The sequence below is a fragment of the Clupea harengus genome, chromosome 22 (genome assembly GCF_900700415.2).
Source record: "Clupea harengus chromosome 22, Ch_v2.0.2, whole genome shotgun sequence".
Classification (NCBI taxonomy): Eukaryota; Metazoa; Chordata; class Actinopteri; order Clupeiformes; family Clupeidae; genus Clupea; species Clupea harengus.
This window is the reverse complement of record NC_045173.1, coordinates 2,242,276-2,269,089: the sequence shown is the minus strand read 5'-3', so window position 1 is coordinate 2,269,089 and position 26,814 is coordinate 2,242,276. Positions and strand designations below refer to the sequence as shown.

At 46.5% G+C, this 26,814-nt stretch overlaps 1 protein-coding gene across 1 annotated transcript; it reads left to right on the top strand.

The window, feature by feature from the left end:
- Positions 1–25,590, top strand: rnf38 (ring finger protein 38). Its single transcript, XM_012831850.3, has 13 exons — positions 1–998; positions 2,083–2,712; positions 12,883–12,944; positions 18,073–18,272; positions 18,479–18,740; positions 19,612–19,788; positions 21,496–21,663; positions 22,692–22,853; positions 23,085–23,188; positions 23,436–23,520; positions 23,705–23,826; positions 24,992–25,091; positions 25,308–25,590. The coding sequence occupies exons 2-13, from the start codon at positions 2,133–2,135 to the stop codon at positions 25,368–25,370; spliced, it is 2,085 nt and encodes a 694-aa protein (XP_012687304.1). The 5' UTR covers positions 1–998; positions 2,083–2,132; the 3' UTR covers positions 25,371–25,590.
- Positions 25,591–26,814: the final 1,224 nt, after the last annotated feature.

Genomic DNA, 26,814 nt, shown 5'->3' with positions numbered 1-26,814 from the left:
TCGTATGGAAATCATCACAGTCTAACCAGACCATGCATCCTTTACAGAATTGTTTTGCCCTTTGTTTTTTACCCCATAGACTCAACATTTAAACGCTGATTATAGAGTACGCCAGTGAAATAAAGGGCGGACACAACATAGACTCATCCGGCCGCAATTAATATGGGTTTGAAAATTAAAAGAAGTTTAGGCGTTGGTATAGGAAGCTAACAGGCAAATGTCAATGCCCCGCAACCACTGATGAGGCAGCAGATAAGCCTCGACGAAATACTGTGCGGTGTTAGTAAACAAACAGAAAAATAAGGAAGACGCTGACGAAAAAAAAACGCTTTTGTTTTTTTTACTAGACGTTGTTTCAAGCCAGTTTGCAACAGAAGCGCCCTGGATAGCTAATATCCATCGTTTGTAAATTATTCACATTGCAAGCCTTTGCTCGCTCGCCTGCCTCGCACCCCCTCTGTGCAAGTACGGCTAGGGTAAAACAATCAACCGACGAATGGACATCTAGTGGCCTATACAAACGCATGCACACGCTTGCATTTAAGTGTGAGCTACGCATCCAAAAAAAGGATTTATAGCTGAGCAAATGTGGAAAAATTAGCATTGATACAATGTTTGTAAATTAGTCAGTGGACTCGCTATTACAATTTTAACTCGGTGTAAGTGCTTAAAGATAAGTGCTTAAAGCCTACTTTGAGTAACTTACACTGGAAGACTTTGATTTGACACGAAATCCACACAACTAAACCCAACAGAAGTAGGCTAAAACAATCTTTGCGAATGCGTTTATTTACCTGAAGATACATTGAAACAAGATCAAGGGGTATCGTACATTTTCTCTGGGTTTGATGTCTTCTGCCTGCTCGGAAATCTGAAAGCCTAACGTTGATGGTCTGTCACATTTCACACTGACACCGACCGAACGGAGGATCATACACCACTCAAAATATAACCAGTGCGTTGGAGCCTGGAATATCGTGTATTTTACAGAATTCTGGGTAAGTTTGTTGTTTCAAATCTATATGTATCGTGTATCATTTTCAGTGCTAAGGGTGGAGAGGAAGGTCGGTTTTATTCACATATTCTCGCTGTGTCTTTCGGTGTAATTAGTGAGAGGTTAACCACTTTTAAATAACGTTACCTCTCTTTCCTCGCCTGGTAACGTTTTTTTTCCATCTCAGCAGTCTATATACTTGGGATTAACGTGCGTTTGCGTGTACAGTGAATAGAAGTAATGGTAGTTAAAACTTTCACTTAACCTGGTATTTCTGGAAATATAAAACAAAACGTCGCTGTTGATTTTCAGTTTATTCTGGCGTAAGGTGGACCACAGCCAGCGCGAGACTAACTGAGGAGTGCTGGCTAGTTGTTAGCAGGCTAACTTAGAAAATAAGTTAACGGCGTCTAGATAACTGTCTAAAATACACTGCCTTCGATACGTATGTTTATCTGTGACCTGGCCGTTCATGTGTGATAGGTTGTGTAGGTACTACTGTATTAAAACCATACATTGCGTGTTTGGTTTTTAAAGAGCTGTTGGCTCATAAAAACAAGCTAGCTTTCTAGCATAGCTAGCTTAGGCGTCTATAACGTTACAGTGAATGTCAACCCATGAGTGAGCTTTACGGAAGTACTAGCTAGCTATCGTTGGCTGTTCACCTCTGGCTACATCTTTAACGATAGAAAACGTTACTTAGTTTACTGGGTATCTGAGGGGTTCAGTTTGGGCTTCAGATATTTTTTTTACGTCAGGCATGCTATGTTTACATAAAATAAACACCAGTCAATGAAATATTTAAAGGGACTCATAAGATCAGCGTACAGCTGGGATTGAAAAGGGTTTTCGTTGTACTAGTCTTTTATTTGGAAACGCGACGTATCTAGCTAAGGGGAAGGGGCTGGATGATTGAAGCGTCTGGGAAGCACCAAAACAAAAGGAGCTCTTTAAGTAGACAGACCATCGAATTACGAGCTAGTGTATTGAAAATACGAAAACCAACTTCCTCGTAACTTGGAAGTGGGGTGTTGTTGTATTTAACTACCCAGTTACTCAGACTCTTTTTCTGTATTACTTTTCTGAAGTGCCTTTTGGAGGAAGTAAAAAAGAAGGAAAGGAAACCCCCCCAAAGGAAATGCCAATCGCCACCACTGGTCAACCGACTACTCAAGAGCCCCGCGTTTGTTCTCAGCTCCCCGCAACCCCTGAGCCCATTCCGAAACGGTCAAATTTATGTGACGACACGGGGGGACATTCACAAGACCACTCACACAGGGGACCGGAGGTGGCTAGAGGCGCTCGGAACCATAGCCATACCGCCGCTAGGCTCTCTCTAGCTCTCGGATCCTCCTCTCCGTCGCAATCCCCTCCCACGTCTTCCCACATCGCCAGTTCACTCCACCACCAACCCCCTCCCATGGCAACGGAACCACCTAGGACTCGATCGCGTTCGCGGTCCGGATTTTACCAATGTGGAGTGAATGGAGGAGCTAATGGTAACAACAACAGCAGCGGCAGCAACATCAACAACGGTAGTAGCATTCATAATACTGGTGGAGCCATCGGAGTGAGCCACACACAGCAGCACAACTCCGGATGTATACCGTTCGGCGCTCACGGTCACACGGAAAACCTACGCCCCCATGGAGCGATCCTGTCTCCCGGTGCACACAGACACCACTCCGGCCCCAGCGCTCACAGAAACCTAGGCGCAGGTAAGGAACCACTCCGTCCGCATGCTTTGACATTTTCAAATTCATTTGTGCAGTTGTTGCATGGGGATTTACGATGACGGCGGGGCAGTGCCTGAGACGCTGGCGATTGAAATGTGCAAAGGGGCTGGCCACGGAAGGGGGATGGGCTGCGGGTTTGACAAGGGAGGAGGGAGAGCGTTTGTGACCCCCCCCCCCCCCCCCCCCGGGAGTGCAATGCACACCACAAAGGCCGTCCGATGAGGTTCGAGCATTATATATATATATATATATCGAATATATATATATATATCGAAACCGGTATTCTATGACAGAAGCGCTTGTATGAGTAGGCGTACTCGTGTAGTTGGTGTATTGTTAAATGTTTGTAATAACTGATGAGCCAGTGTTTTCTTCTTAAAATGAATCTGAAAAGGAACTGACTTGTGTGCCTGCTGCAGTCAGTCATAATGTCACAGGGCAGTGGGTTTCTAAACGGGTATGCTGATTTGAGAGTGAATGGTTCCGGGTGAAGTGGGGACATTGGAGTGTTGTAGCAAGAGAGCCTTTTTGGCCCCAATGACTTTTTGGTTGGCCTGTCTCTGGTCACTTTGTTTTGAGGCATCCTCTTGCTCGCCTGGGACACAAATAGGATCCTGTTATTTCCTCTGTCAGGACAGTTGGCCTGCAACTAGTGTGAAGTTGAGGCAGGAGCAGGAGCGGTTGGATTGCGAGTGCCGCTCTGGATGTGCCTGCAGACAGAGCTGGGCTTTGTAGCAGCAGGTGAGGAAAGTGCATCTGGCTCTAGAACGGGCCTTTCCCAGCTCATACGATGAACACCCTGTCCACTCTACCTTAAAAACAAAACATTAAGAGCTCTAGACACAGGCCTTTGTGTGTGTTGAGAGGAATCTGGCTTCAGTCTCAGGTCTTCTCAGGCTGCCAGATTGACTTAATTCACTGTACCCAAATCTAAACACTATCCCAGTGTGTCTAATGTCTTTTATTCTAAATAGGTCCCTGTATGAGAGTCATATGATTGTATCTATCTCTCAGTTCTATTGCATGTTTTGCGTGCCCATCTAATAGCTCAAAGATGGTAGTAGAGTGGGGTGGGGTGGGTTGGCTGCTGACTTTATTCTTATATAAGTATGAGGGTTAGGCCTAGTCTTGGCTTACAAAAACTTTACACACACACACACACCATGAAAGTGGTGCAGGACTGGAAATACCTGTCTCTGTGGATAAGTATCAAGCGACCAGGCTTCTTTTTACTTGCACTGCTTTATAGTGGGCTATGTTTCTGTATGTGTACAGGCCCACATTCCATATATATTTTTTTTAAGCTTAAAGTTGAAGAAGGAGGTTGATGCTGTTTGCAAGAATAGATAAAACTTTCAGACTTATTCAGCTCCAATCTTTCACCTCCCTAGGAAGACTCTCTTTAAACAAAGTCACATGATGATTTTGATTAAGTTATCATAGAAAATGTGTGACTGCGCCCAGGTTAATTGTCATGATTTCAGGTATACACTATCAGGTTGCCATGGGGATGGCCATGTGTACTATAGGCTACCTGTGAGCTGCTATGACGACTAGGTTAGTACGGTAAAGCAGACGGTGGTCAGACTGTAGCAGGTTTGGATAGTGTGATGCCAGCAGGTGTAGGTTACTATGGAGACTGATCGGGTTACTTGTGTCACATTAGCTGGTTTGGGTTACCTGCCTGGATTCCATCTCCTGTATGATAATTATTTCAGTTCTGCACTCAAAACTCCCAGGAGGAAACCCCATCTGCTCTCTTTTCTTTCTGTCGTAGCGTCTCTACTCTCTCTCTCTTCCTCTTTTCTTTTCCCTCTCTCTTGCTGTTGTGGCTCTTTTTTATTTCTCTCGCCCTATTTCAGATGACTAAATGCATGCCAACAAACTCAACTCATTATAGCTAAGGCTCTGCTGAAGCTTGCCTTAAACATTTGGAGCCACACACACACACAGGCACACACACACACACACACACACACACACAGGCAGACACACACACACACACACACACACACACACAGGCAGACACACAGTGTCGGGAGACAGCATTAAGCCTTCAGATACTGAAATGTCCATCCTGATCAGATGTGCTGGGGTAGACAGGAGGGTTACTGCCCAAATGAACAGTAGCTACCTGTGTGTGATTGTGGATGTGTGTGAGAGGATGTCTCAGAAGGATAAGCAAGGCTTGATAAGCTTCATGTGTCGAGTAGCTCCATAACAGTCCGAGCCCTGATTGCGTTTGTATTATGTCTGTGTATAGTAGATGGATTTGGTAGATCATTCTACAGTGTTGAAGACACACACATGCACATATGCTTGCAGCTTGGAAGCTTGGCTGCTAATGCGCTGCTGCTTTGACATGCCAAACACACACCCACGATCCTGAGCTGTGATGACATGCACACATGCACACATTCAAAAACACACACCTCACTGTGGTCTCCTCTGGCCCTACAGCATCATGAACCACTGTAAAAGATGAAGTGTGTGTGTGTGTGTGTGTGTGTGTGTGTGTGTGTGTGTGTGTGTGTGTGTGTGTGTGTGTGTGTGTGTGTGTGTGTGTGTGTGTGTGTGTGTGTGTGTGTGGGAGGGAGGGAGGGAGGGAGAGAGGGAGGGAGAGGGAGAGAGTGACTTATGAAGGCACAATATAGTGTTCAAAGTCCAGTATAGATTACAGGTTCTTTACACTGTGTGTATGTGCATGTGTGATTTCTTTAGAGATCAGACTATCATTACTGCTGCTAAAGTACATGCCATCATATCTACCTGCTGTTGTGGCAAGCAAACACGGCCCTGATCTAGACTAGGTAGAGCACAAACCTGTGTGTGTGTGTGTGTGTGTGTGTGTGCACATACATCTTTGCTGTAACAGGGTGTGCGTTGTGGTCATGATATAGATGTCAGTGGCAGGTTCCCCGGGCTTAAGAGTCTTTGTAAGAGTTTCTGTTCCAAATGCATTCCGTGTATGATAGTTTTATCATCTGGTGGTCTTTATTTGGCTAAGACACAATTAGGTTTGTGTGACTAGCTATGAATAACTAGACAGAAGATTGAGTGGACGTTGAGGCAGGACACATGTATGGGCTCTTATCTAGGGATTACTGTTTTTTTTTAAATTATTTATTTATTATTTTATTATTTTTTTTATATTATCTTAATGTCTCTGCCCTTCTGTCATTCACACATTCACACATTCATTCACTCATTCATTCACTCATACACTCACACATTCATTCACGCACTCACTCACACTTTCACTCACTCACACATTCACTTACTCTCTCTCACACACACACACACACACACACACACACACACACACACAGACACACACAGTGAGCTGTTTTCTCGCCCTCTCCACCACTCCCCACACCTGTCACCTGTGTCCACTTCTGCCCAACTGCTCCCCTTTTGTTCTTTTCTCTCCCACTTTGTTGGTCTGTTTTCTTTCTGCTGTGTCTCAGAGAGGATGAGAGAAAAGCTTCTTCTCTCCTTTCTTCCTCTGTGCCTTTGCTCTGGTTATCTGTGGGAGCCAGTGAACATGTGCATAGGCAAGACTGCTGCTAGTCTCCTTGGCTTATATGTAGGCTACTTGGAGTTACAAACAAGTACAAGTACATTCATTTAATGTTGTGTACCAACCTCAGCCAAACTGAAAAGGGCACCACTGTTTTCATTTTTACCATCTCCTTTGAGCTGTGTGTGTGTGTGTGTGTGTGTGTGTGTGTGTGTGTGTGTGTGTGTGTGTGTGTGTGTGTGTGTGTGTGTCTATTTGTGTGTATTTGATTGCATTCTGTGAGTCTTGGGTCACAGAGCAAGTCAGAACCAGGATCATCTGTCTGTGGAAAACACTTAACTAATCATTGTTCAATAATGTCAAAACATCAGCACAACGTACCTGCTATACTGCTTACCAGTTTCTCTAGTCTTCTATATGTGTGTGTGTGTGTGTGTGTGTGTGTGTGTGTGTGTGTGTGTGTGTGTGTGTGTTCTCTCATTCCCTCTCTTTCCCATCCTTCTGTTCTTTTATCTGAAGGGGGGTATTGCTTTAATGGTGCCCACTCATCCTCCCATTTCTACGCCATTACAATAACAAAAGCTCAGTTTGTTTTTCCCTCCTTTGTTTGTCTCCTGGCAACCACTCACACACAGTTGCCTTTTTCTGGGTGGGGGGGGAGGGATGGGCTGGACTGGCCAAGAGCAAACATCAGTGCCCCCCCGCCCCCTTCCATGGCCACAGAGGTCGTGCCCAGAGGAAGAGCCCCTCCAGCAGCAGGCCACAGAGCCAACGGCCCACGGCCCCGCAGCTCACCACAGCGCCCCCCACAGGATGAGGCCGGAGCCATGCTCTTGGGGTCTGGTGTCACTCGCTTAGGGCCTGTCCGTCCACATGAGATTTTGCAGAAAATGAAAAAAGAAGTTTTGTTGCATTTCGGCCTGTTATCCATTAAATTGTGTTTTTCGAGGGCCTGAAAAATGAAAACTTTTGAAATGGGTTTCAGAGTGGAATCTTTTGAAAACGCAAATCTCGTCTCATGGATAAAACGGCCTAGCTAGCAACAGCGGTTTCACTAGTTTTTCATAAACTGGTTTTCAAAACATTCCGTTGTTGTGAGGATGGCCCCTAAGACTGTGTTTGGTGTTACCACTGCCGTATACAGCACTGACCACAAGTGTGATTTGGTGTTACCACTGGCGTATACAGCACTGACCACAAGTGTGATTTGGTGTTACCACTGGCGTATACAGCACTGACCACAAGTGTGATTTGGTGTTACCACTGGCGTATACAGCACTGACCACAAGTGTGATTTGGTGTTACCACTGGCGTATACAGCACTGACCACAAGTGTGATTTGGTGAATCTGATCACTGATGGGGTGGGACAGTCTCCTCTGTAAGGACTCTGAGCAGGGGTGGGGTGGGGTCAGTGCAAGTGCTGCCTAAAGAACAGTGCAAAGATTACTGTTAAGCTGTTACGCAGCATTTGCATTGCTGGCCTGCACATAAGGCTTACCGGCCTCATTGATTTGAGTTGGTTATTCATGTTAATGCATGATTTCTATGTTGACCATTATTCCTCGACCTCAGGCGTGCGTGTGTGTGTGTGTGTCCTGTGTCGCCTCCATGTATTCACGTGTGTTGCAGTGTGTGGTGTGTCGCTTGTGCGATTAAAGTCTGACAATTATTCAGTGGACGAAATACAGATTCTGTATCCAGATATGTCACCTATGGGAAATCATGCATGTTACACATTTGAAAAGTTATAGCTTTAGCTTTAGCTTGATAAAGCTTGGTTGTTAGGCTGCATTACAGTGAGAGAATTGAGTGTAGTACTTATCTACGAAGGACCGACATCGAGATGAGGTCCATACGCTCATCACAGTCAGACCTGCATTTCTAGAGCCTCAAAGTAAACTTTTGTTGGGGGACAGCTTAACTTAAACTGAGAGGCTTAGCTTCATTTAATGTTGAGGAGGAGTGGAAGGAGGAAGAGGAGGAGGAGGAGGAAGAGGAGGAGTGGAAGAGGGAGTCAGGGGGAAAGACAGAAAGAGGAAGGAGGAATTGTTTCTGGCGCCCCTTCCTCTGCTGAGAGTAGTGATAGGGGTAATGACCTCACAGAGACCCAGCCAAATTTACACACTCACCCATACTCACCCATACTCACACACACTCACCCATACTCACCCATACTCACACACACTCACCCATACTCACACACACTCACACACACACCCATACTCACACACTCTGACTCACACACTCTGACTCACACACTCACCCATACTCACACACACACCCATACTCACACACACACCCATACTCACACACTCACCCATACTCACACACACTCTGACTCACTCACTCACCCATACTCACACACACTCTGACTCACACACACTCTGACTCACACACACTCTGACTCACACACACTCTGACTCACACACACTCTGACTCACACACACTCTGACTCGCACACTCACTCTGACTCACACACACACTCTGACTCACACACACTCACCCATACTCACACACACACTCTGACTCACTCACACACACTCTGACTCACACACACTCTGACTCGCACACTCACCCATACTCACACACACACTCTGACTCACACACACTCTGACTCACACACACTCTGACTCACACACACACTCTGACTCACACACACTCACCCATACTCACACACACACTCTGACTCACACACACTCTGACTCACACACACTCTGACTCGCACACTCACCCATACTCACACACACACACTCTGACTCACACACACACTCTGACTCACACACACACTCTGACTCACACACACTCTGACTCACCCATACTCAGACACTCACCCATACTCACACACTCACCCATACTCACACACACACTCTGACTCACACACTCTGACTCACACACTCACACACACTCTGACTCACACACTCACCCATACTCACACACACACTGTCTTCTCATGCCGGTCTTTTGTTGCCTCTGTTGGAAATGCCTGTCTGGTTTTTTTTTCTGGTTTTTTTTCGCTCCTCTGTTTGTTTGGTGTTGAAGACTTGTGGTCTGTAAGAGTTCCATACAAAGACTCAGCGAGCGAGCGAGTGTCAGCTATCTGTGTGTGACAGCTGGGAAGAGCACAGGAAGGCTTAGTGGAGGTGTATGTGTGAAGAGATGCTGCAAGACTTGCATTTGGCCATCTCTCTCTGTTATCCAACTCATTTGTTCAGTACATAGATGAAAAACATTCTTTCATAATGTCTGTGTGAAAATCCTGTGCGTGTGTGTGTGTGTGTGTGTGTGTAGAGATGCAGTGTGTGTGTGTGTGTGTGTGTGTGTGTGTGTGTGTGTATGAGAGAAGAGAAGAGATGCAGTAAGAGAGTGTGTGTGTGTGTGTGTGTGTGTGTGAAGAGATGCAGTAATTGTGTGTGTGTGTGTGTGTGTGAAGAGATGCAGTAATTGTGTGTGTGTGTGTGTGAGTGAGAAGAGATGCAGCAAGTGTGTGTGTGTGTGTGTGTGTGTGTATGAGAGAAGAGATGCAGTAAGAGAGAGTGTGTGTGTGTGTGTGTGTGTGTGTGTGTGTGTGTGTGTGTGTGGGGGGTGGGGGGTGTGTATTCTGCACATGCGGTGCAGCTGAGGGCTGACAGACTGGTATGAACATACGGACATAAACGGATAGGGATAGACACACCCTCCCACACACACACACACACACCACTGTAGGCTTGGTTTGTGAATATGTGTGTGCAGCACACCCTGTAACATAGTACGAGGGGGGTTGTGGTTCTGCATGAGCATTTTTGAGTACATTTTGTTTCACAAGATGAAACGCCACTTCTGGATGTGGCATATTTGTAGAAATATCACCAACTTCCATTAAGAGAGAGAGGTGTTTGAGGGAAGAAGTGTGAAAGAGATGTGATGGGATTGGATGAGTGTGAAATGGGAAGACAGACAGACAGACAGAGAGAGAAAGGGGGAGAGAGAGAGAGAAATGTTGGAGAGTTGAAAGGACAGAAGGAGAGAGAATGGGTATGGGGTTGTGGTTTCCCCTCTTGGCTAGTATTGATTTTGTGTGAGCCTCAGAGAGTACATCAGCTATTTCTATCCATCCCCCCCCCCTCTCTCTCTGTCCACTCTGCCCCATCCCCCATGGCAACCCTAGCTTCCCCTTTTCCCCCCTTTCTCCTTCCTTTGCTTTCTCCACTCTCTCCCACTCACTAGCCTTCTGCAGAGACTGCAGTCTCTCTCTCTCTCTCTCTCCTATTCCCCCGCCCTCTCTAACCCTGCTAAATGCAGGCGCCCCAGTGTACAGATAGTTCCTGGCCAGTAGCAGAAGCACTCTCAGTGGCCAGTGTTCCGTGTGTGTTCTTTCACTGTTCTTGCTTGGCCTGTAGTCAATGTTACCTTACAGCACAAATGTGTCCCTTTCCTCTCACTCCTGTCTGTCTGTCTGTCTGTGTGTGTGTCTGTCTGTCTGTCTGTCTGTCTGTCTGTCTGTCTGTGGAATAAAGGACACGTGCAAGGCTGGAGTGTCACAAATATTTTGAGAAATAAAGGGGTTCATTTTCCTTCCCCTTCGGTGCCCCCTCCTTCTCTCCTTTTTGCCCCTCTCTCTCTCTCTCTCTCTCTCTCTCTCTCTCTCTCCTGCCCCCTGCTCCCGTCCTCCTCCTTTTCCTGTCTGCTCACATGCTGAAGCAACCGTGTGTGTGTGTGTGTGTGTGTGTGTGTGTGTGTGTGTGTGTGTGTGTGTGTGTGTGTGTGTGTGTGTGTGTGTGTGTGTGTGTGTGTGTGTGTGTGTGTGTGTGTGTGTGTGGGTTGCATGCATGTTTAGCCGTGTGTGTGTGTGTGTGTGTGTGTGGGTTGCATGCATGCATGTTTAGCCATGTAATGTATGAATTTTGTCATCTGCTTTGATGTGTGGCTTTGAGTGTTGGGCTGGAAGGCTTGTGTTCTGTCCCTGTTTTTGTGTTCTGTTTTGTCCTCTCTGTGTGTGTGTGTGTGTGTGTGTGCTGTCCTGTACTGGGCTGTCTGTATTGTGACAGTGTCATGCTGATAGCTGCAGGATAATTGTTGTAGCATTACGTTATGCAGTTATGTACTGTTCCGTGTGTGTGTGTGTGTGTGTGTGTGTGTGTGTGTGTGTGTGTGTGTGTGAGAGGGAGACATGGAGATGGTGGAGTACACACTTGTGTAGCCAGTGACAAAGGCTTGGCCAGCAGCTGTGTGTTTCTCAAAGTAAGTGCATGGGAGCGTAGGGAGGGAGGCTAGAGGCGTCACTATTTGTATTTCTTGTTTATATTCAAGATTAGCAACTGATTTTTGGCTTACATTTCTAGTTTTTAAATCTCACAGATATACATAAAAGTAGAGTGTGTACTCACTCTGTCATTGTGTGTGTGAGTCTGTGTTATGTGCAGGTGTGAGTGTGTGTGTGTCTTGTTCCTCTAATGTTTTGTGTTAAATCCAATGATATACACAATCATAGACAATTTGTTGGAATGATTCAGCAGACTCTGCTTAGGAAAAGTCTCTCTCACACACACACACACACTCTCTCTCTCACTCACACACACACACACACACATTCTCTCACACACACACACACTCTCTCTCTCTCTCTCACACACACACCATTCTCACACACACACACACTCACACTCACACTCTCTCTCTCTCACACACACATCTGTGGTAGCTCTCTGGTCTATTTAAACCACATAGCATCAGTGACATGTTCTGCATCTCTCTCACTCTTCCTCTCTCTCTCTCTCTCTCTCCATCCTTTCTGGCTCCCCTCCTTGTGTTGTCAGTCACTCCACACTTCACACAGCCCATCAAGAGAGATGGGGGAAAAAAAAGGATTTCATAGGCATCTGTCTGTCTGTCTGTCTTTCTCTCTCTCGTCTCGTCTCGTGCTCGTGCTCTCTCACCCCCCCCCCCCCCCACACACACACACACACACACACAATCAATCATATTTCCTTCTACACTATCAGTAAAAACAAGCAAGTGGGAATGAGGTAACTGAGTTGTAAACAGAGAACTTTCACCAAAACATGCCCTTGGACGACAACTCCATGAAGGTACAGAGATGGCCTCCTTACAACTACAACCAAAAAAAACACCAAAACAAGCGTGTGTGTGTGTGTGTGTGCGTGATGTGTGTATGATGAAGTGGTAGGGGTGAGTGACTGACTTCCTAATCCTGGATTAGTGTGTTTACTGTCAGTGCCAGCGCCCTGCCGTGCCACATGGGTGGCACAAACAAAGGCGTGATGTCACTAGTCAAAGAAAGCGTAAACAACAATACCCGGGCCCCCGGTGAGCGTCACTGATCCGGTCCCTCTGAGTGGTCACCGGCCAGGGGTCAGTGCCGACGCGCACACCTCAGCTATCACCGCCGTGTGTGTTGCTACGCCAGCTCACTGTCCCTCACGAGCGTCTGGGTTCTGTGTGTCTTCGGTGTGTTTCAGTCATGTCGTCTATGACCGTCTTTTACGGTTAGTATATGTTGTCATTTTTGAGTGTGTTACATGTCTGTCAGGAGGAGACTTGTTGTTGATGAACTGTGTTCCCCCATGTTTTCTGTGTGTGTGTGTGTGTGTGCGGAGTGCTGGGGTACTTACTGGTTTCTCTGTCTTGTAGGAGCCATTGGGGGAGCCTACCACTACCACCCAGACCATGCCTTTGCTGAAGGGGCTGACAAGGTAAGAACATGTCGTTTAGGACTGTTTGTGGGAGTAGACAAAGGTTATGTTTTGCCCAGCTTGGATGTGTGTGTGTTTGTTTGTTTGTTTGTTTGTTTGTTTGTATGCTTTGTTTGTACTTCCTTTCCATTCATTTTTAAATATTTTTTTCGGTGATTTTAAAATGGATCTAGTATGTTTTATATCAAAGGAACACAAAATGGAGCCAATGGCAGAGGTTTGCTCTGTGACTTTCCGATTTCTAATGATGTGTTTGTTCATTTGATCACATTGCTGATGCTGTGCGTTATTAGTCCAGTGAGATTAGCCTCAGTTGCCTTTCTGCTCTGTCGTGTTCTCTGATTGGTCAGGGATGAGAAGGCAGGGGGTTAGGAGTGGGAGTAGGAGAATGCTGAGGGGCAAAGGCACACGGGGAGGGAGAGGTAGAGGATGGAGAGAAAGATGGAGAGAAAGAGGGAGGGATAGAGGGAGGGGGCAGGGTGGAAGCACTAATGATTTCACCTTCAGCTGTGGAGCACAGTGGGATGGAGGGAGGGACACAGAGGAAGGGTAGGGAGTAGAGGTGTAAATCTTTACTGCCTTCACAATTCTATTATGATTACGATTCAAAGATGATTTTGATTATAAAAGGAGTGACTCCTTCATATTTTTTTAAATACTAGCACTCAGATTTGAACTGTATTTCCCTTTAAAGTTTTTATTAAACAGCGTTACATTTTTTTTTTTTTTAAATCACTCACATTACATAAAAGGCTGTGTTTTTTTCAAAGAATATTACCCAGCAGTAGCTTGATACTTAATCATTTGTAATGTACTGCATTGTAATTTCGACTTCGGCTGAAATTTTTCCTGTAACTGTACCTCTCTGTATCACAAGACCCAATGGATTATGTATCCATTATCTGTATGTTAACTTTTCGTTCATATATATGGCGGACGGACGGACGCTGTGGAATGATTTGTTTCCATTAACTGTAGCCTACACGGACCCTAACGTCACACGGGGTGGGTACTGAAAGCTGTTATTGAACGGGCACTGGGGCTGAACTAGTAAAGATGCAGTATTGATGCGCTCCGACATTACCGCTTCTTTTATTCCTACTTTGGAACATTTTGGTGTAATTTATTACCACACTGCAGTTTGCAGCCTGTTCCCTCATTGGGTCGGAGCTGGGCTTCTACGCACGCGCGCGCACGCACGCACACACGCGCACGCGCACGCACACGCACACGCACACGCACACACGGTGTGAGGTTGGCGAACAGCAGAGCAGATAGGCCATGGTGGAGGGCAGTGAAGTGAACCAGGTGAAGTGAAGGTAACTCGAAGACTACTCGAGTTGACACCTTCGCTTCTTAGTCTAAGTAGGTGGAATAAAACGTACTTACTTACTAACTTAAAACACAGTTAAACTACTCGCAAGTAAAAAGCCAATACAATATCAACACACCTATTCATCAAGCGTAAACAGCGTAAACATGTAGAAAGCCATATTGTCCTCTGCTCTGTCCGCAGTCTCTCATCCCCCACACAAGCACAGTGGAACAATTCTCTATCAGCCCGAGCTCGTGCAAACACGCTAAAACAAAAGTCGTCTGCATGTAGTCTAACTATTTAGCTTATTTAGCTTAGTTTGCCACGTATCTTAAAAATGGTCAAATACTTGTAAACTTTTTTTTTTATAATTATATATTTAAAAAGTCATTATTTAGTAATGAAAAGGAACCGGAAAGAGCATTGATAAAGAACGGAACTGATAAGTTGTATCGATAAGAGTAGTAGTTGATAAAATCCTAATGATACCAATCCCTAAATGTTACACGAAGTGTTCAATTTGTTCATTCTTCATTACAACTGCATATCACGGTGCAATGTGTTTGAAATTCATTATGCTGGCATGCATATTATTTATTATTTGCATTTTTTTTTTTTAATTGATTATTTAATTTTCCAGCATGGATGCAGATTCTTTCAGATTCACTTTGCAATGCATCTCCATAAGGATCATTTCCCTAGTCGAGAGAGGAACCGCATAGAGAGTGGAAGGGAATGGCAATAGAGGTGTGTGTAGACCAGTGGGCTTATATGTGGCGTTAGTTCATTAGTATATGGTAGGTGTAGGCTAATAGATAGGTTAGGTTTATATGTGGTATGAGGCCTTATGTTTGTGCACTTTATTCCCCACACTGCTGCAGTCTGGTCTGGAGACTGGGGCAGCTGTTCTCAATGTGTGTGGGTGGGTGTGTGTGTGTGTGTGTGTGTGTGTGTGTGGGTGTGTGGGTGTGTGGGTGTGTGTGTGGGTGGGTGGGTGGGTGGGAGTGTGTGTTCGAGAGAGATTGTATTTATGGGGTGTAGTAGAGTTGGGTGGTCCACAAACTGTACTTGCAGTGTAGTTTCGAACAGAACATTTTGGTGTGTACGAGTGTGGACCTAAATGAATGCTGTGTGTGTGGCTGTGTGTTCCCATGTAAGCTATAGCACAGAAGTTGTGGCTCGTGGGAGGTCCTGAATGCAGTTGCACTGCTGCTGTAACTGAGATGTGTGTGTGTGTGTGTGTGTGTGTGTGTGTGTGTGTGTGTACGTGCGTACATGCTGTCCATTCTTTGGCTTCTTTGACAGGCACTACAGGCTCTTTCACTGGCAGAGAGAGAGAGAGAGAGTGTGTGAACTCATGGCAAAATGCCTCCAAGTGTAGCGCTCCCCCAGCAATAGCCCAGATATTTCATCACTTTGCTTTACTGAGTTTATGGATATCAGGAAGGAACAATCAAATCTTTTCCAATGGCTTGTGATACAGACGCGTGTCGTACCAACACTGTGTCACACTGTGTTTGATATGAACTAGAATGAACTCCTCTGTGTTTGTCTTGCAGAGGGAGCCCGGTCAGAATAGATGACTGGATTTTCAGTGCTTGTGCAAGAAGCCATTCGGCTGTGAATCCATGTAACCTCAGGAATGAAATAGACACATACACAGACTCACTCACACACACACACACACACACACACACACACACACACACACACCGACATGCTCACACACACTCACACTCACACACACCGACATGCTCACACACTCACACGCACAATCACACACACACACACACACACACACACTGACATGCTCAGACACACTCACACTCACACCGACATGCTCAGACACACTCACACACTCACACACACCGACATGCACACACACTCCCACACACCGACATGCTCAGACACACTCACACACACACCGACATGCTCAGACACACTCAAACACACTCAGACACACTCACACACACACACACACTCAGACACACACACACTCACACACCGACATGCTCACACACACTCACACTCACACACACCGACATGCTCACACACTCACACGCACAATCACACACACACACACACACACACACTGACATGCTCAGACACACTCACACTCACACCGACATGCTCAGACACACTCACACACTCACACACACCGACATGCACACACACTCACACACACCGACATGCTCAGACACACTCACACACACACCGACATGCTCAGACACACTCAAACACACTCAGACACACTCACACACACACACACACTCAGACACACTCACACACACACACCGACATGCTCAGACACACTCACACACACTCACACACACACACACTCAGACACTGTCCTGTCTTTGTCCCGCTCAGTCCCTTCTCCCTGCCCCCTAAACCAAGTTAGGCAGATCTATCAATGTTTCATGCTAAGAGGGGCCTGTGTGTCTGACCAGCGCTCCACAGACGTGTGTGTGTGTGTGTGTGTGTGTGTGTGTGTGTGTGTGTGTGTGTGTGTGTGTGTGTGTGTGTCCATGTTCATCTAGTCACAGCCTCAGGATGTGTGTGTGTTGGGCCGGTTGGAGTTGCCTCCTGAGTCTCTCCGTCCTGTCCCCACTGTCCTGCTCTGCCACTTTCTCACACACACACACACACACACACACACACACACACACACACACACACACATCACTAACCATATGCAAAGGATCTGGAGGTGGGCTTGGCTAGTGAACAGTCGGTTGGAGAAGGTTCTTTTATTATGAAATGTAGAAACTGGGGGGGGGGGGCTGCTGCCTGTTCTCCAGCTGTTTCCTGTTAGCTGTTAGTTATGATCACGCCTTACACACACACACTGACACACACACTGACACACACATGCAGTGGTGTTTGTGACGGCTGCTCCTTGTCTCTCCTCACTGGGGCTTAACTGTAAGCTTCTAAGCCAGTAACTCCTGCCACCCACATGGTGTGTGTGTGTGTGTGTGTGTGTGTGTGGGGGCGTGTGTGTGTGAATCAGTGGTGACTCTAACAGCATGAATGTGTGTCTGTGGAGTCAAGTTCTCCACCTAGTTTCAGTCATTCAAGTTCTTGAAGCTAGACTCACATTCTTAGTCATGCTGGCTTACTCACACACACACACGCACACACACAAGCACACACACAAGCACACACACACACAAGCACACACTCACACACACACACACACACAAGCACACATGATGACTACTCTGTTACAGATATGTAATATGTGTCTTTGTGTATATGAGTCAGGACCGTTTTTAAGAGATGTATAGAAGTTGCCTGTAAAGAGTGTTAACCTGTCTGACTTCCCTGTGGCCAATGAGTGGGTGGTGTGTATACACACACTCTCTGTGCATTGAGCAACAGCAACCCAGTCTTTAGCTTAACCCTGAGGCACTCTCACATCTCAGGCAAAATATGTGGTTCAGCCGCAGCTAGAGAGCTCCGGTGCAGCAACACCTTCTGATTCTAAAGAACTCATTTATTACTGTTCACAACTCCTGAAAGAAGAAACCCTTTATCTCTCACACACCCGCAATAGCCATGCGAAGGCATCGCCGTCATAGGAAGGACTTTCTTAAGAATAGGCAGTCAAGTTTGTCCTTTGTGTTCTACTTTAGTCCTCGATCAAAGATAGTGATTTCTGTGGGCTAGCTCGGGCTTGAGCCTCGGGGGGGATAGTGTGTGTGTGTGTGTGTGTGTGTGTGTGTGTGTGTGTGTGTGTGTGTGTGTGTGTGTGTGTGTGTGTGTGTGTGTGTGTGTGTGGTCCTGACCGTTCCTCTCCTCTGCTCTCAGGTGGAGGACAGCCCGAGCCCCAAGCGCCAGCGTCTCTCCCAGCAGTCCGTGCTGGAGTTGACCGCCGCCCCTCCCCAGACCCCCTCTCCCCCCATGAGGCCGTGGGAGCTCCCGCCCAGCCGCAGGGCGCACCCCTACCCTCACCCTCACACACACTACCAGCCTGAGCGCTGCCACACGCCCGCACGCCACCGGCGCAGGTGAGTACGCCTGCAGAGGATGATGGGGATGAAGAGGAATGGAGTCTTAATACATAAGACCTGCTGGTTACTGTGTTTACTGTGAGGTTGGTGGTAATGATGGTGATTGATAATGACACTGTTATGATGATCTCTCTCTCTCTCTCTCTCTCTCTCTCTCTCTCTCTCTCTCTCTCTCTCTCTCTCTCTCTCTCTCTCTCTCTCAGCCCACCTGTGCGTCGTCAGCGCAGCCGTCGCGAGCGGTTGTCACGGCACCACCTGCCGCACCACGGTTCTCCTGGAGGCGGTCAGGATGAGAACTACCGGCACCCGGCGCACGCACCCCTCCCCCACCAGAGCTACCCCTACAGCCAGCACCCCCCTCCCCCGGGCCTGGAGGAGCCACGAGCCTTCCACCCCCCCACGCTCTCGCCACGCCTGCTGCACCACCAGCAGCAGGGAGCCATGGTCATGGACCTGCACGAACAGGTGAGGGTCGACCGCTCGCACACCAGTGATGCCCCTGGGTGTCCCATCACCTTCAACACACACACACACACACACACACACACACACACACACACACACACACACACACACACACACACATGTCTCTTGGTTCAGCTCCTCGGTCCATTCTGTGTGGAGACAAAGGGAGACAGCCCAAGCTTCTCCCCCGGGTGCTCTGGCAGTGCTCTGATCAAGGCAGTAAAGCCTGGGGTTCATATTCTTCACTTTGCTACTTTATCTCCTCTCCATTTACTGATGGCTGGATTCATTGGAGAGGAAGAAGTTAGAAGCTCCAAACATCACCTGCATTAGATCTCTTTCAGATGTAAAACCGAAGCCCTCTTAGTTATCTTAACAGCGTGGCTATCATTAACATCATAAATTATCAACAAATGGCCTTCAGTAGATGACATGTCGTAGAAATGTCTGTTGCATTATTTATACATGTATACAAACAGGAGTAGTGCACTTGTAAACCCTTGCACATAGGCTGAAGGGTATATACATTTGTTTTGATCCTTTGACAGAGTGAACAGTGTATGGCTAGTTGCACAAGAAGTACATTTTGTTGGATGTTCAGGTTGGCTGTTGATTGATTGGTTGGTTGTTGGCAGCCAGCTGGGAGCAGTGTTCTGCCTGGCAGTCAGCGTCAGTGACTTTGTGTTTGCCATGTGTTGAGCGCAGGAGATAGGCCCATACTGAGTATTCATCAGGGTTTGCCTGAAACCACCCATCAGCTGTTTTCATAGTTTATCTTTGAGGCTGTTTATGTGATGGTGTGATGGAAACTTGAATATTAAATGTGTGTGTGTGTGTGTGTGTGTGTGTGTGTGTGTGTGTGTGTGTGCAGCTCCCCCAGGGCACAGTGCCGGTTTCGTACACGATGTCTCCGATGCCCCCCCACGCGCTGCCCCCTCCCCTCTGCAGTGGGCAGCATATTCCAGCCTGCTCCTCTCAGCAGCAGGTGCCCGCCTGCTCCGTCGTCTTCAGTGGACAACACTACCCTGTCTGCAGTGTACCTCCTCCGGTTAGTGTGTCTCTGTGTCTGTGCCTGTGTGTCTGTATCTGTGTCTGTCTCTGTGTGTCTGTGTCTGTGTCTGTGTCTGTGTCTGTGCCTGTGCGTCTGTGCCTGTGCATGTGTGTCTGTGCCTGCGTCTGTGCCTGCGTCTGTGCCTGCGTCTGTGTGTCTGTGTGTCTGTGTGTCTGTGTGTCTGTGTGTCTGTGTGTCTGTGTGTCTGTGTGTGTGTCTGGTCTGCACCATACATGCTGTTGGCACATTGGCTGTGTCTCAACAAGCATCTGCTGCCATCTAGTGGTTAAAATGGAAAATAGCAGGCTCTCCTCAAAGGCAGTCTGAAAGTGATACATATGGGATTAATTCAGTGACACAAAGATTTACAAATACCCCACGATTTGCAAACAAACAGAATGTGATTTTTAAATGCCCAGCATTTTTGCAAACATGCACACCATGCTTTATGAATGCAAAACACACCTCTCAAGCAAATCAAAATGCTACCTGCAAATAAATAAAGGACTGGTTCCACAAATGTAAACAAATAATGGAAATAAATAAACCACATTCTGCATGTCTGAATAATCGGTTTTACAAGTGCAACACATTTTTTGTACAAGTACTCAGCAACCTCATCATTTGTGGATCAGGTGCCTTTTGGCATATGGCAGGCTGAATCCAAATGTGTCACATCCAGATTAAAAGGGCGTAAAACACAGTGTCCAAATGACCAGAATGGTACTTTTTTTCGCCGCAATAACATGCAGTAAAATGCATAAAACAACGCTGTCTTTCGCCTCATTGCGGTTTTTTTTAAGAGCGGTGAAAAACATGCTGCTCTGTAGGCCTTTGGCGCGGCGTATTTTACACTGTCTTGTGTCTCACATACGATGGCATCAAATGTGACATTTACTTATGTCAAAACAGTTCAAATTGAAAACAGTGTCTGTGAAAACCACAGAGTGGAGATCTTGGTCATCCAGGCAGTAAAGAAGAAGGACAGACCACGCCAATTCAGCACTGATCTCGTTTGCTGCCAAACGATTGCACCCAACATACCTATTCTTTAGCGACCTTTGTCACACTATCTGTTTGGGGAGCCCAAAGCCCAAGTGTGCACTTATGTGTTCTTGTATTCCCCTTACAGATGTGTTGGGTAGACAATGTCATGGAAGAACAAGTAAATAAGCACTCGTGTTTAATCGACAGGTATGAGTAAGGGTGTATCGCACTATTGAAGAGCGAGGGGATGAAATGGTGACCGCACCAACCAAACCAAGGCCTGGGTGCCCCTCCTGATTCAGTACATATGATTGGGGAAAGGATTTAGCAGATATCTCATTTAAAAGTGGCCGACCTGTACTGATATTTTGCCTAATCCTCTACTGGTAGAACAGCCATTGGTAGAACGGATGAGTGTACGTAAGCATAGGCTATTAATGCGAGCCACAGACCGAAGGCTTCTGCCTTCATAGGAAACCAGTGGAGACCCTAACTTTTAGGAAGATAGATGGAAGATAGGCGGAAAAACCGTGACACAAGTCACCCGATCCACAAATGGTGTGGTTGCTGTTAAAAATGGTTCAAAAATAGTTGTGTATTTGTAAATCTTCTGGTCACTAAACTATAGACTCAATAGGTCTCTTGTTGGTGTGCCACTGCTCTGTTTCATTGAATAAACTCCTTTCTTTCTGTTGCTTTTGTGTCTCTTTCTCTTAGATGTTGCAGGCGTGTTCGGTTCAGCATCTGCCGGTTCCATATGCCTTCCCCTCCCTCCTGTCCAGTGACACCCCTTTCCTGCTGCACCCCCCACACCTCTCGCATCATCCCGCTCACCTCCCCCCGCCAGGACAGTTTATGCCCTTCCAGACACAGCAGTCTCGCTCGGTGAGTCTCACACTCACACACACTCTCTATCTCACACTCACACACACACTCTCTATCTCTCACTCACACACTCTCTATCTCTCACACACACACTCTCTATCTCTCACTCACACACTCTCTATCTCTCACTCACACACTCTCTATCTCTCACACACACACTCTCTATCTCTCACTCACACACTCTCTATCTCTCTCACACACACACACACACACACACACACACACACACACTCTATATCTCTCACTCACACACACACACACACACACACACTCTCTATCTCTCACTCACACACACACACACACACACACACACACACACACACTCTCTCTCTCTCACACACACACACACACACACACACACACACACACACACTCTCTATCTCTCACTCACACACACACACACACACACTCTCTCTCTATCTCTCACTCACACACTCTCTCTATCTCTCACACACACACACACACACACACACACACTATATCTCTCTCACACACACTCTCTCTCTCTCTCTCACACACACTCTCTCTATCTCTCACTCACACACTCTCTCTATCTCTCACTCACACACTCTCTCTCTCTCACTCACACACACTCTATATCTCTCACTCACACACACTCTCTATCTCACACTCACACACACTCTCTCTATCTCTCACTCACACACACACAGACTCTCTCTATCACTCACACACACACACTCATTCACTCATGCATGCATTCATTCATTCATTCATTCATTCACTCACACACTCTATCACTCACACACACACACACACACTCTCTATCACTCACACACACACTCTATCACTCACGCACACACACACACTCTCTATCTCACACACACACACACACTCTCTATCACTCACACACACACTCTATCACTCACGCACACACACACACTCTCTATCTCTCACTCACACACACTCTCTATCTCTCACTCACGCACACTCATTCACTCTCACTCACTCACTCACTCACACACACTCATGGATGTTTTATACTAATGATGTGTTTGATGTGTGTGCAGCCCCTACAGAGGATCGAGAATGAGGTGGAGTTGCTGGGGGAACACCTGTCTGTAGGTGGGGGGTTTAACTACCCCCCTTCAGGCCACCCCAGCCCCCTGCCCCCACAGACACCCCTCCAGTTCCTCTCCCACGACCCACTACCACAGGAGCTCTTTGGAGTGGTAAGAACACATCAACAACAAACACATCCACTTATCACCTTACTCAACACATGCATCAGCCTACACCCGTACCACACTGTTCTACCCAAGGCACTGATGAGCACAGTTGGACCACCGCTCTGCACCCCCAGTCTATAGTTGGGCAGTGTGGGTCTTGTGATGAGTGTTTGTCTGGTGTAGGGAGTGAACCACGTGTCCATGTTTACAAATATGCGCTCATGTTTCTTGCAGCCCTACCCTCCCTTCATGCCTCGTCGAATCACAGGCCGCCGCTACCGGTCCCAACAGGCAGCAGCCCCTCCTCCGATACACCCCAGCTTCCTGCCTTACTTCCTGTGAGTTCCCTTGTCTCACACGTACTCTTGTGTAGATTTAGATCTATGGGTAGTATTTCAAGAGTTGGACAGACTGTTCATCAGTACTTTAGACATTTGAAATGGATGTTGGTTATGCACCTTTTAGAAGGAGTTATTATTTCACAAGATCTTTTCAGACATGTGTTTAGGGGTTATTTAATAACACTCTTTCTCCATCACTCCTTCTCTCTCTCTCTCTCTCTCTCTCTCTCTCTCTCTCTCTCAGTTCCATGTTCCCAGTTCAGCCCACTGTAGGTCCAGCCATCAGTCTGGAACTTGATGTGGATGACGGCGAGGTGGAGAACTATGAGGTCAGTACACACACAGACACATGTGCAACTCATGCATTTCTGAGTGTTTCAGAACAGGCTTGCTATAGTAGTGCAAAAAGGATGATCTAATTGTGTAGCGGACAGCGAATCCCATCATTTGGTTGTTTTGGTGTTGTCCCATTTCAGGGCCCATGTAATGTGTGTTTTTTCCGTCTGTCCGTAGGCCCTGTTGAATCTGGCGGAGCGTCTGGGCGAGGCCAAGCCAAGGGGCCTGTTGAAAGCAGACATAGAACAGCTGCCGTCCTACAGATTCAACCCCACCAACCACCAGTCAGAGCAGACACTGTAAGTGCATAATGGCGCCCGGACACATTGACAAAAACTGTACCTGTGTGAGATTTTAATTTACCACTGGAGATCAATTGCTATTTTTCTCGGAAAGTCAGACGAACCTCACCAACCCCGACTTCAGAATCCAAGATGGCTGCCCCCCGCATTAACAATGTGAAAGCTGTAGTAATATACTTTCTGCTTTATAATATTAGCACTTCTGTCGCTAATATGCGCAAAATACCATGCAATGCGTTAGCAGCCGGTATGGCTAACATCTGGTAACAATTTGCTAACAATATCAATTGTTATTGACTTCCGTAGAGGTCGCGGTAAATTGAACGCAGCGATAGTGTGAAGTTGATGTTCGAAAGGTGAACCGATGGGCCATTCTGGGGGGCCCACCAATGAGCGACCAGTGCAAAAAGTGCTGAGTGCGATGATGTTGAAATGAAGGGATTGTTTGAAATGTAGTTCCAACAATGGCGGCAGTGCTAGAGCTAGATAAAGTGATAAAAACAGTAGTAGCAACACTAGCAAACACCGAAACATTGAAGCCAGGATGGGAAAAATTGATCAAATTATTTATTGACCACAAAGACACTGTTTTGGGGAAAAGCCTAATAATATCAGCTTGCACAGTTAGTGGCAAAGTAGGAAGTATAGCACTAGTGGACAGTGCTGATTGGTTAAAGGCTGGTCCAGTGGTTTCAAAAAGGAACCCTATGTGTCCGCCCAGTAGGATGCTACGACTGGAAACAATCCCTAATGGAGCGAGGTTCCACCCTATTCATGAAGTGAGTTTGGGTCTGGTTTAGCAGGCTAGGGTAGCGGCGTGCTGGGATAAGTGCATGTAGCTGCAATTCTCTGAGGACTCGTCTCAACACTAAACTGAAACAAAGATGTGAAAAGCTGTTGTGTCGCGGTAATGGCCGCTCCGTAAACATCTGGTGTTCACAACAAAAACAGAAACTAGTGCGGAGAAACACACTGCAAATGTGCAGAAGCTTGTACCGCTCTAGCTCCAGTAGAGCCTGTTAAAGCTGAAGGCACCATAAACAGACTTTTTGTGCAAAGAGATTGTGATCTAATGGTCCCTGAGATTTGATTAGAAAGGAATCCTCTGTGTTTCTGATACCATCCTTCATTTCTCTTCTCCCGTCTTTGTCCCGTCTCGTAGGTGTGTGGTGTGTATGTGCGACTTTGAGTCCCGTCAGCTGTTAAGAGTTCTTCCCTGCAACCATGAATTCCACGCCAAGTGTGTCGACAAATGGCTCAAGGTATGTGTGTGTGTGTGTGTGTGTGTGGGTGTGTGTGTGTAGATGTATGTGTTCCACTATGTTTTCAATGGTGGTCCTGTTTGCAAATCCACTTGTTTAGGAGCAATGCAGCTGTCGAACCACACTGGTCATCCATTCTCAGAGTGATGACGCATGAAATAGAAGTGAAAGTCTGAACTGTGCTGTGTCTGATGTTTTTGTGTTTCTGTCCTGCAGAGTAATAGAACTTGTCCTATATGCCGGGCGGACGCCTCTGAAGTGCAGCGCGACTCCGAGTGACCTCCGACCTCCGAGTCACCCTGTCCCACAAACACACACACACACACATACTCACACTTCTCGAACTGTGCCCACCAATGTATCCACTAAACCTAGACTTAAAGTGTGTGTATATACAGTTCATTCATCTCATGAATTACATCCAATCTCCATTTCTCTCTCTCTCTGTCTCTCTCTTTTCTCCCCCCCCCTTCCTTCCGTCTCTCTCTCTGTCTCTACCACCCCCCCCACCCCCCCCTCTCCCCCCTCACCCATTGGTAAACACTCTTCTCTTTCTGTCTTCCTGCATTATACATACATACATACATACATACATACATACATACATACATACATACATACATACATACATCGTACATACATACTGGTCTGGGTTTGTTTTAGTCACTAACTCTTGAGAGTGGAAGTCCAAAGATAGTCCTCTTTATTTTTATTAATATTATTATAATGGTTGTAATTCTGCCTCCTGATTTATGTTCTGTTCTAGAATAGTTGGTTCTGATGTCAAATGCATTATTATGATTTTTCCTGCTCTTTTCTTTTCATCTTTTCTTTTATTGCGGTTGGTCGATTGTGGTCTATAGTGCTGGTGTGGGTGTGGGTGTGAGTGTGGGTGTGGGTGTGAGTGTGAGTGAGACTGTGTGTGAGTGTTTGTGCACTAACATTCCTGGGTATCCGAGCGCACTCGTCAATGTGGCTGTAGGCTCTGCGTGCATGTGCATTTTATATATTAATGTATCTATCAATATAGAGGGAAAAATAACCACAAACTTTCATATGAATTTAAAAAAAAAATAATGGTGTGTTTTTTTTTTCTTCCGTTTTTCTTCCAAAACTGAAAAGTGACAGATTTTATCTATATATTATGATGGGTTTGAAAGGGTGGAGAAAGGTTTAGGGGCTATATGATCTACCAGTCTTAGGGAGTAGGAATACTGTGAGGTGGGCATGAGTGAGTTGTGTGTGTGTGAGAGAGAGAGAGAGTGTGTAGTGTGTGTGTGTGTGTTATTTATGCAGTATGCGTGGTACAGTACACTGGCTTAACCTGTTCATTTTGGTTTGCTTCACTCTGATTGGCTGAGGTGTGCACTGACACAGTGTGTAATTGGCAGGGGAGGCATGAGGTTTTTTTTTTTAAGCAGAAATCTTTAGTTTCTTTCAGAAAGTGGTCCTTCAAACTTCAATCACTCAGTCCTTGAAAGCACATTCATTTTCTTCTCTCCCTCATTAGATCTGATAACTAGTAATCATCTGAATGAGCATAAAGATTCTAGAGGTTGAGTAGTGTTACACACACACACACACACACACACACACACACACACACACACACACACACACACACACACACACACACGCAAACATGCTCCCTCACTGTCAAGGTCTGTTCAGAGTCACTGCCAGATTCACAAGGGGAAGCCCTCACTGTTATTTGAGATTTACA

What these genes read in the sequence shown, in the direction of transcription:
- rnf38 (XM_012831850.3), top strand. Translation starts at nt 2,133, where the DNA reads ATGCCAATCGCCACCACTGGTCAACCGACTACTCAAGAGCCCCGCGTT. An exon ending in CCCGCACGCCACCGGCGCAG is followed by an intron (nt 18,273 to 18,478) that starts GTGAGTACGCCT and finishes TCTCTCTCTCAG; the next exon opens with CCCACCTGTGCGTCGTCAGC. An exon ending in TCTGCAGTGTACCTCCTCCG is followed by an intron (nt 19,789 to 21,495) that starts GTTAGTGTGTCT and finishes TCTTTCTCTTAG; the next exon opens with ATGTTGCAGGCGTGTTCGGT.